Below are 11,789 nucleotides of genomic sequence, written 5' to 3'. Positions count from 1 at the left end.
GGTTCGCTTCCTACCTGGAAGGACACTCATATCAGGTAACATGGAGGGGAGTGACATCTTCTCCACTCAGACTCTCCACTGGTGTCCCACATGGCTCAGTACTTGGTCCTCTTCTTTTCAAAAATGGACCAGCTCCCTCTTACCTCAAAGCCCTCACAACTCCTCCCACTGCACCTCACACCCTCCGATCTACCGGCACTGCTTGACTGGTTCCACCATCTCTCAGGGTAAGAGGTAAGTATACTACAAGACTCTTCTCTGTTCTGGCACCAAGGTGGTTGAATGAACTTCCCCTAGAGGTCCGGACAGCTGAGTCACTGGCTATTTTCAAACGGCAGTTGAAGACCTACTTATTCAGGAAATACTTCAACTAGCACTTCTTTCCCTATCTTCTGAATTTATTAAAAGAAAAGAAAATGACACTTTTACATTGTAACTTTGAACAATGTTTTAAACTCATGGTATCTTAAGTATGTAACCTAGTGAACCACCTGTGCAGCCAATGATGAATATATACCCAAGAACTCTGATGGGGGAGGAGGAAGAAAGAAAAAAAAGGGAGCAGATATCTCTAGTACTCGGGTACTATTTCAGTGGAGCTGTCCATGAGAGATTCGGCTGATCGACTAAATGCAGCAGGGCTTACTGACAAAATCAATCATACACATTAGAAAGTCATGGTCTTGAATACAAAAACAACCTAGTAGGCCAAGCATATGACCATGCTTCAGTTATGAGTGGCAAGCTTTAAAGAACAAGCAAAGCATGCCTTTTACATCCACTGCAATGCACACTGTCTGAATTTAGTAGATACAGTCAAAGCTATCCCTGAGGTAGGAGAGTTCTTCTCCTTACTAGAAAGACTATGTCTTCACATCTGGGTCATATGTGCATCAAAAAATGGCTTAGCATACAGAAAGAGATGTACCCAGTTGCACTGGCCAGAGAGCTTCAGAGGCTAAATGACACTCGCTGGGCATGTCAATATATGGCTCTACATACTATTCTGGATAGATTGCCTGCCATTAAGCGAGTCATGCAAGACATAGTCCAAGAACACAGTGGTGACAGATCTGTTTAGGCTAGTAGGGCTGGGACGATTCACTAATCTGGCGATTCAATACTATCCCGATACTTTTGTGCCGATTCAATACATATTGCGATTCTGTAGCTATTTCGATTCATTGTTTAAATTGTGATTTTTGTTTGCTTAATAAAGATTAGACAATGGCAAATACTTGATCATATCCTTAAAGAGACTGTATACGAGTTATATTAACAAAAACAATGCATCACATCTTTCTGAATTTTTATTTCAGGAGCATAAACATAGTGCATAAAGAACCTTGAACCATAAAACTTTCAAGTACCAAAAACGTGAATATAATATTTAAATGTGCAACAACATAACTAAAAACTATACTCTGAAATAAAATAAAAAAGCTCCGGAACAATTTATTTAAAATTGAACTAGATTTATTTAAAGATTTATTTATTTATGGGTTACATAGGACATACTCGCGATGTCCAGGCATCACAGCTAAGTGCGACTCGTTGAGCTTTGCTTAAACGGTTTTTAACTTCTGACGCAACCTCGTCATAGATTTTAGGCACGACTGTGTCTGCGAAAAGCTTCCTCGATGGAATAACGTACCTCGGCTCCAAAGTATGGATCATATTTCAAAAACCTGCATTTTCCACAACACTATAAGGTCGAATGTATTTGCAGATAAAAAGAGAAATCGGCTCTGTGATGCGTTTTTCCTTCTCCAAAGTGCATGGTAATTTACTCAATGTCACATCCAGAGTTTGTTCACAGCCCGAAATTCAGCTCGGGATGGTGTCGAGTAAGGTGGGCACTCAAGTTGGTCGTATTGCCACAATATGCTATCACTGTATGGCAGAGTTTGCATAGCATTTTAGTCATGTCCAGCGCAGCTCTTCCTGACAGTGTGTAAAATCCAAAGTGTTTCCACACTTGTGATTTAAAACGTGAAGGTGCACAAATAATTCTCAAAAGAGGTTTGCTCCCCCGCCTCTGCCGTGGTTTTGCTTTCTCGCGCCAGCTTAAAACGGATACGACGACGTCTAATACAGACAACAACAAAATACGTTTCGCCCCCTGTTGGAGTAAAAGCGATAACGTCTTCCCACCACCTCTCTGGAAAAGTAAAATAATTAAATATATATCGATCTCAAAATCATTTTAAATAGAATCGCTATAGTTTGGTGAATCGATTTTTTGTCCCACCCCTACAGGCTAGAGGTCTGCTTTCACAGAGATTTACAGTTCATTGTGTGCCTTGTTACCCTCCATAAAGTGCTTGGAGAAACAAAATTTCTATCAGATATGCTACAGTTCTCATCACCTCATCACTTGACCTGTCAGAGGCTGTTGATTTAGTTGAAGCCTTAGTTCAGACTTTGAATGACTACAGGGATGAGTCATTTTTTGATGACCTATGGAGTGAAATGTTAAATTGTGAGCAGCCACAATGTGCAGCCATATGTCCTCAGTGAGCTCCTTTGTCTTAGCCATGACTGTCCACAAACCAACAGCGAGAACTTCTGTTTTTCACCTGTTGAGTTGATTAAAACAGCTGTTCCCAATGAATCAGGGTAATGCTTTAGAACAGCCTGGACTGTTTGGAATGGTATAGATCTTTGTATTTTCCCATAGACTGAGACCGTTTGCAAAGGGTATGAATAATTTTGGACATGCCACTTTTTGTTCAAATGTAAATAAAAGATTAGTAATAATTTTTTCCACAATGATGCCTCTTTTACATGGTCTTATCTTCTGGGAGACACCGGTGTCATTTCTAATCATGAAAAAACTTGCTGGTTGAATAAAAGTAACTTTAAAGTCCGAATTTGCCGGGGGTATGAATAATTTCAGGCCTGACTGTATATAGTAACTTAATTTTTTTTTCCCTGTTTCTATACTTCTGTAAAATTGCTTTCATTCAATGTAGATTGTTTAAAGCATTATAAAAATTAACTGAATTTGCTGACAGTTCAGAATAATGATGAAGAAAAGCACAGACATCGTTACTATTGTCTCTGACAGAATGTTCAGTTTTTGTACAATGAACTTCAAGATATGAAAATTAACAAAGAAGATGAAACAAGCAAATAAGGACCATAAGAGTAGTCATGCTAGAAGATAAACCAAATGAAACTCTGAATATATATCCTTACTAGAGTAGGAAGAAGATGCAAAACTCAGAGCCAATAGATATCTATAATAGAAAGCTATTTTTTTATTTTTTGATGTTGGTGAAGATTTACACTTCCAAATCAAAAGTTAGCCATAGGATTTGTCGGAGAGAAAAAGGCAAGAAGCTTCCTGAAATCATACGATTCATGCAAAGATTGAGAGAAATGGTCTGGAAATGAGCCAAGGGATAGGAGATCTTCAAAACTACTTTTTCTTCGTAGACAGCTCAGTGGGATTGCTGTCAGTCAGCCCATTTTAGAACTTGTGTATACATCTATTATTGAGAGTGTTTTAACCTTTCACCTTACCACCTGGTATGAACATTTAAACTGTAAATTGAAGAATAAGTGTCAGAACAGTGTCAATGTCAAGCAAAATTGTTGGCAGGACACAGAAGCCCTTAACACAACTGTATGCAATAAGAACGAAGAAGGCGGCAAGAAGAATTCTAGCAGATGCCTCTCACCCTCTCTTTGGTCAGTTTGAGTCTATGAAATCTGGCAGGCGATATAGCGTTCCCTTAGCACATAAAAACATGTTTAAGCGGTCTTTTAACCCAAATGCTATCACATTTCTTAATTCCTCAAGCGATTGATAATACAAGTGTAATCCGAGATACTGTGTTGTGATAATGTGAAATTCTGATGGATATTGGTCTTTGTTTTTATGTGTTATTTTTCAGTTCTTTTTGTTTTTCTTATTTTTAAGTGATGGTGAGCCAAAGAATAATTTCCACCTTGGTGGACAATAAAGACATACAATGTAAAAATACCAAGTTCAAATTCTGAGAAGACCTAACTGCAAAAGACAACATTAGTACATACTGCAACAAATTCTGGCCTGAGATCAAATTAGCACATAAACAAGGGAAGAAAGCTTTTTTCTTAGAAGTCAGTGCTAGGATACAGGTACTGAAATTAAAGCTAAAGTCCATTTAAATCACTGAAGCTCAAAATAAGTCAACATGCACAACACAAGTATCTACATTTTCATTAGATTTGATTATGTTAGTGTACAAAATCCAGTATGTGTAGTGAAAACCAATGAGGAGACAACATTTAGCTACACTAAATGGTTCTTTTGAAGTGTGGAAACTTAAAGCACAAAATTTGAAAGATGGTATTTTCATCTTCAAAAATATATATGGTTATATTAGGATTATTGATAAAATACTTCGAGGAGATTTCTAAACTATTAGATACCTAAGGTATTAGATGTTCCAAAAACAATATTTTATAAAGTAAATTTTCAACATGGATGGATCAGAATATGGCAGCGGGCACAGACGCAATAGCTCTTAGCTCCCCTGTTTGGTGTTTTGTTTAAGTGGTTTTATATTTGTTTTCAAATATATGCAATGCCTACATTGCCTACGAACGTCAGAACTTAATCGAGTATGGATTTCAGTGCAAACTAACTGTTACAAGTGATTTCCAGTGGACTCAACATTTCAGACAACATAATCCACGGAGATCCTGGTGGATTATGATAAAAAAAATAAATTAAAAAAAAACCTTTGACACTTTTTCATTGTAACTTTGAACAAATGTTTTAAACTCGTGGTATCTTAAGTATGTAACCTAGTGAACCAGCATTAATGTATTCAATGTTAGAGATTTAAGCACTTATGTACGTCGCTCTGGATAAGGGCGTCTGCCAAATGCTGTAAATGTAAATGTAAATGGTGCTCATTATCGGACCCAGCAGACGACACAGGCGGCGGAGAGAGAGAAAGCAAAAGCGAGGATGTCGGGCAGGCCTACTTGTTCGGCTACGTAAACAACCGTTTAAACCACCGCTTCCGAGTATCTTTCTCACAAACGCCAGATCAATAAATCATAAAATGGATGAGTTGGAGTTACAGTTAGCAACAAATCGCCTAGTTCGGGTCTGTTGTGTGATGATAACCGAAACCTGGCTGCACACGCTAATAACTGAAGCAGCGGTTCAACTATCAGGACGCACAATCCACCGGCAGGACAGAAACAAAGACTCGGGTAAGAGCAGAGGAGGGGGACTTTGTATCTTTGTTCACAGCAATTGGTGTAACAACAGCAATATCATAGACACGTAATACTTAGAAGCGATGTCTATTATGTGCAGATCATTTTATCTACCGAGAGAGCTAACAGCAGCAATCGTGACTGCTGTTTACATCCCACCAGATGCTAACGCTAGCGCAACTCTCACTCAACTACATAGCACTATAGATAAACACCAACGGAACCACCCAGATGGAGTGCACATCATAGCAGGTGATTTAATCAGACATGTCAAAAAACAGTTCTACCTAAATTCACCCAGTATGTTGAATGTGTGACCAGAGGGAAAAATACACTGGATTATGTGTATTCCAAGATTAAGAATGCCTTCAGGGCTTCATCCGTCCGCCACCTGGGACAGTCAGACCACTGTTCTCTGCTTCTTCTCCCAGCATACACCCCACTGAGGAGGAAAACAAAACCGATTATCCAAACTTGGCCCGAGAAATCTCTGTCTCAGCTGCAGGACTGAACAAACAGACTGGGAGGTTTTTGAACATCAGGACCTGGAACAATACACAGAATCTGTTTTGTTCTACATTAAAAACTGAATAGAAACTGTCACGGTCAATAAAAAGATTCGGGTGTTTCCCAACCAAAAACCCTGGATTGTCATGTGAAGTGCAGTCATGTTCAGAACTGCTAGAAGAACTCACCAAAGAAGACTATAAAAAGAAAATTGAGGACCACCTCACAGACAAAAATCACACAAATATAACCACAGCACCATTACCGCTGATGCCTCAATGGCCGAGGAACTCAACCATTTCCTTGCCTGCTTTGAGGTTAAGCAACCCACAACAAATTCAGCACATTCACCAACCGCTGGCACCTACCATCTCACCCTACAGGAACATGAGGTGAGAAGTGTACTTAAAACTGTACTTACAAGGAAAGCCGCTGGTCCGGATGGAGTGACTGGCAAAGTACTCAAAGCCCGAGGAAACCAGCTTGCTGGAATTCTTTACAAAGATCTTCAACCTTTCACTGTCATCAGCCATCATACCACACTTCTTAAAATGAGCTACCATCATTCCTGTTCCTAAAAAAGCAGTCATCAGCAGCTTAAACGATTACAGACCAATTGCTCTAACACCAGTAATCATGAAGTGCTTTGACAGATTGGTCTCCCAGTACACCAAAACCAGCCTTCCTCCCACACTTGACCCACACAAGTTTGCTTACAGAGCAAATAGGTCCACAGATGATGCCATCTCCATAGCCCTTCACACTGCACTCAACCACCTTGAACAGCAGGGAACCTATGCAAGAATGGATTCATAGATTACAGTTCAGCATTTAACACGATCATCTCTGACATTCTAATCCTCCATCTTCATATGGATAAAGGACTTCCTCACAAATCACCCACAAACTGTTAAGCTCGGCTCCCAACTCTCCCCTTCCATCACGCTCAGCACCGGCTCTCCACAAGGCTGTGTATTGAGCCCTCTACTCTACTCCCTGTATGCATATGACTGTACTCCCACTCATCCCACTCATCATCAAATTTGCAGATGATACCAGTGATTGGACTCATCTCAGGAGATGACGATTCAGCCTACAGAGATGAAGTCCGAAAATTAGAGGAGTGGTGCTCTGTAAATAACTTGTCCCTGAACACCTTTAAGACAAAAGAGCTTATATTAGACTTTAGGAGGCGTCACACTGAACCAGCCCCACTCTACATAATCTATATAAGTATCCATTTAATTTAATTACACCTTTGTATAATCATACTCTGTATATCAATGGAAAGGCCAACATGCAATATTATATATGGTCACTTTACTAAATAGTCACTTTATTACCATCAATGGTCACTTTATTCAGAATGCTTAATGTGAATATCACTGGGTGTATTTGTATAAAAGTGTACTGTACAGTCTTATAGTCAAATTTATTGTCTGTGGTTGTCTGTTTTTCTTACACCAATCAGGAGCAGCGTGCCTAATTTCATTGTATGCAGGAAAATACAATGACAATAAAGGCATTAAAATTCAAAATTCTTAAATTTATCTATAAAATTGAACCACATTATTTTAAAAATTAATCTTATAAAATCCTTACTCTAATCGAGGCCTAAATTTGTCCAATTTCCTCTCCTCAAATATTATTTCTAAAATACCTTGGATAAAACATTTCAAAATAAAACTCAACTATGGTATTTAATCCTAAATATTCTATTTAGTAAAGTAGGTGGTATAGACTTTCTTGTCAAGTGCGACTGTGACACAAATAAACTTCCACTTCAGGTATCTCATTTCTACAGACAGGCTCTTTTCTAAGGCTTCTAATACACAAACAAAGAATTCGTCCACATGCCGCTTAAAAATAAAAAATAAAAAAATTAATCCTGAGCTTAAGTCCACCGTCTAGGCGGCTTTTTGTGTTAAATGATATTTCCTGTCGCTGCACAGGCGCTTTTATTGTACATGACAGCTTATGTCCCTATGACCGGTCTTTACATTACGATTAAAAGCAGTATCAGTAAAGTAAAACATGTGATGTGCATCAAGTCCGAGTGTATGTACTGTTTAAACGTGTTCTCAACTTCTCACTGATACTTTTGTGATTCGGAGTTTTGACAAGTTTTATAGCCTTGATATTGTTTCTTATTCAAAAGTGGTGACAGAAAAAACTCTTTACCCCCAACCTGAAACCTCTTCCCCTGTCACAAACACATCATCATCACAATTAATAATTAGGCTTAAAGGCAAATGTATATGTAAGGGAATCAAGTTTAATAATTACATGTAATATTGCTCCAAATATCATCTATAATGGTGTGTGCAATATCATGTATAACTTGTTGATAATTTACTTGGTAATATATATATGGTTAAAATAACAATAAAAGCTTCTTGACTTGACGTTTGAAATATCCCCTATATGCATGCGTCTGCCTCGAGATGTTTTTAATTATTTTGATGTATTTTTCCTTTTAACCATTGTGAGCCATTAATGTTACCGTTCTTTACTGAATGTGTTTTCTATGTGAATTTAAAAAAAAGCTGCATATGCCTTACACACAAGTACGCATGCGCAGTGCACTTCAGCTGCCTTGTTTAGTTTAAACATACTTACTCGTGTCATTTCGCATATATTTATCCGTAATTATTATACATCTATATCTCTCACATCGTACTTTTTGATATACAGCCCAGCTAAAATGTCGTTACTATTAGCCCGTGTTAACTTTATAAATTCAGAGCACATGGCAGTGTAGAGAAGTGAGTCATTAAGCAGTGCTGAATAAACTCAGTAGGGTTTAAACAAGATGTAAATGTGTGTGTGTGTGTGTGTGTGTGTGTGTGTGTGTGTGTGTGTGTGTGTGTGTGTGTGTGTGTGAACACTTACCGTCGGGCTGAGCTGTGCACTTTAACGCTTCCACCTCTGCCGCCATTTAACTGTTGACTTAAAGCGTGTTTATACACGGGGACGTCGTCAGAAATGTCGCTTACTGAATGTGTAACAAAACTAAAAACAGCTCAACATTGAGATGCAGCGCCACTACTCGTTCAAACCTAATTTACAGCGTAGTTTATACTCACTATAAGAGTTAATAACAGTTTGTGATATATCTCGGGATTCACTTTACATTTAGAGCCTTGAGTATTAACGGTGTTTATAGATAGATACCCAAAGGGCGTTGTAGCTTTCAGCCAATCAGATTTCAGCAAGGGTTTAAAGGTCGAGTAAATCGTTTCTCCGCTCATATGCTGTGTTCACGACAACTGGAAACTCGGATGTTTCCAACTCGGAGCGTTTTTTTTTTTTTTTTTTTTTTTTTTTGTGGCGCCACATTAATAAAATGGGACAGATTTGGTTTACAAAGGCCCACTTTGTTTTGTGTATATGGTACTTTCCTAATACAATGAATAGTATAATATATTGCTCATTATAAATTGCTCAAATTATCTCCCTCAAAATAAAAAACACATCACATACACCAATTTCTAGCACACAGCCCAATTTTCTACTAATATAATTTTCCAAATCCTTCCAAAAAAGTCTTGAATAGATACAATGATAAAACAGATGCAAAATTGTTTCCTTTTCCTGACCACAAAATTCGCAAGCATAAGAGATATTAAGCTTAAATCTTTCCAAAACATGTTTAACAGGATAAATCCTATGTAGAATTTTGTAAGACACCTCCTTCATTTTATTGTTGACACAAAACCTTTTCAGTATTTTCCATGTTTTGTCCCAGTATATATGACCAAATAAGGAAGACCAAAAAAACCTTGCTGCAGGGAAAGAAACAGAACAGAGTGCATTTCTTATAATATTATTGCTACACTTTTGTTTCAAGATATTAACATTGCCGATGTATAAACTACCACAGAAGTCATCTATATTAATTTGCAAAGAACTCAAATTCTTTAAAAGAAATACAACACTCTTTAGAATTGCATCAAAAACAATAGCAAAATCTCTTGGTTTAACTGGTAGTTGGAATTTTTCAAGAAACTCTGAGTAAGACAACAAATACCCATCAGAATTCAACAGCTGCCTTACCAAAATAATCCCTTCATTAATCCAATTTTGATAAAAAGTGATTTGTTTTTTAAATAAGATGTCTTTATTATTCCAAATGCAATAACTGTGTGGTGAAAAATTGTGTTTATAGATCAAATTCCATGCTAACAGGGTCTGCCTATGGAAGCCAGCCAGTTTAACCGGAATTTTATCAACAGAAAAATTGCATTTCAACAAAAATGTTATGCCACCAATAGAGTTGGAATATATAATTAGGAGACACATTCCAAATACTATCTTTATTTTTCATAAATTCTATTAACCATCTAATCTTGAAAGTATTATTGAGTGTACTATAATCTAGAACCTCTAGCCCCCCTTGTTCTTTAGTATTGCATATGACCTCTTTCTTTAAATAATGGGGTGTTTTCCTCCAGATAAAGTCATACAATATCCTATCCAAATCTTTCATTACAGTGGAGGGCACCTCTAATGATAAAGAAGTATATACATATCTGGAAATACCTTCTGCCTTGGACAACAACGCCCTCCCAAAAATGGATAAATCTCTCATTAACCACAAGTTAAATTTCTTTTTCGAATTCTTTTTCTTTTTTTCAATAATTGGTTCAAAATTTAACTGGCTTCTTTGTTTATCATTTTTGCAAATGACTATACCCAGATAAGTTAGCTGGTGTTTAACTGGAATACCTTCTATATGTGTAAGTGAGCAAGCTTTTAGGGGAAACAATGCAGATTTATCTAGATTCATTTTAAGACCCGACGCATCAGAGAATTCCTCAATAACTCTAATTATAACTGGAACCTCAATTTCGTTTTTAAAAAAATAGCCGTATCATCAGCAAACTGACTAAGTTTAAATTCTGTACCTAAAGCACTGATACCATTAAACTGACTTTTCTTAATATAAACTGCCAAAGTTTGAGTGACTAACAAAAATAAAAAGGGAGAAAGAGGGCATCCTTGTCTAATTCCACAATTGATATCAAACCTTTGTGAAGTTCCACCAGCAAGTTTAACCAAGCTATTACATCTGTTGTATAATGTTTTAACTGCTTTTAAAAACAAATCACCAAAACCCAACAACTTAATAACTTTGGAAATAAAATCATGATTTACAGTATCAAAAGCTTTATAGAAGTCAATAAATAAAATAAAACTGTCATCATTTATAAGGTGATTATAATAAATCATATCCAAGACCAGCCTAATATTATTCCTAATATGACGGCCTTGCATAAAACCAGACTGTTCTTCATCTATCAGTTTTTTAAACCTTGTTTCAATCTTCTTGCAAAAATCATCGCAAACAATTTACTGTCATTATTGAGCAAACTAATTGGTCTCGAATTATCGATAAGTAACTTATCTTTGTTGGGTTTGGGAATCAATGTTATGATGCTTTGTTTTAATGAAGCTGGCAATTCACCTTTATTTATTGCTTCTACAAAAACTGATAATAAAAATGGTGAAAGTTCCTTAGAAAAAGTCCTGTAGAACTCCCCTGTTAGCCCGTCGTTGTCTGGTGATTTATTGCTTTTTAGCAGGTTAATACACTCTCTCAACTCCTCAATATTAATTTCTTAATTTTTTTATGTCACTCATAAATTTTATTAAAAAACTATCAATACTGGAAGTGGTCGAGGTGCAGGAATACAAATTACTATAAAACTGGGCTACATACTTTGAAATATCTAAATGATTATCTACAATTACGTTGTTGATCATTAATTTTGACACTAAGGCAAATTCACTGTTTTTCTTCTTGAGGCCAAAAAAATATTTAGTATTTTTCTCCCCTTTTTCTAACCATTTAAGTCTAGATCGCACAAATGCTCCTCTTGCTTTTTCCTCATACATGTTATCTAATTCAGTTTGTAATACATTTAATTTCTCAATCTCTGTAACACTCAAGGTTTCCTTTTCTGTTTTACTGAACTTCAAAATTTCCTCAATAACGGATTTCTCTTTCACTCTTTTACATTTTGCTACAAGTTTACCCTGGTTAATAGCTGCTGTTC

General features: G+C 36.8%; 1 protein-coding gene across 1 annotated transcript in view; it reads right to left on the bottom strand.

The window, feature by feature from the left end:
* Positions 1-8,927, bottom strand: part of pdcd4a (programmed cell death 4a) — a 50,208-nt gene extending 41,281 nt beyond the window's left edge. Inside the window, exon 1 of the mRNA XM_027168767.2 lies at positions 8,623-8,927. Within this exon, the coding sequence (XP_027024568.1) occupies positions 8,623-8,668 (46 nt within the window). The 5' untranslated portion in view covers positions 8,669-8,927. The remainder of the gene's footprint in view (positions 1-8,622) is intronic.
* Between the last annotated feature and the right edge of the window lie 2,862 nt (positions 8,928-11,789).

The sequence above is a fragment of the Tachysurus fulvidraco genome, chromosome 4 (genome assembly GCF_022655615.1).
Source record: "Tachysurus fulvidraco isolate hzauxx_2018 chromosome 4, HZAU_PFXX_2.0, whole genome shotgun sequence".
NCBI lineage: Eukaryota > Metazoa > Chordata > Actinopteri > Siluriformes > Bagridae > Tachysurus > Tachysurus fulvidraco.
This window is presented reverse-complemented; position numbering and strand designations above follow the sequence as displayed.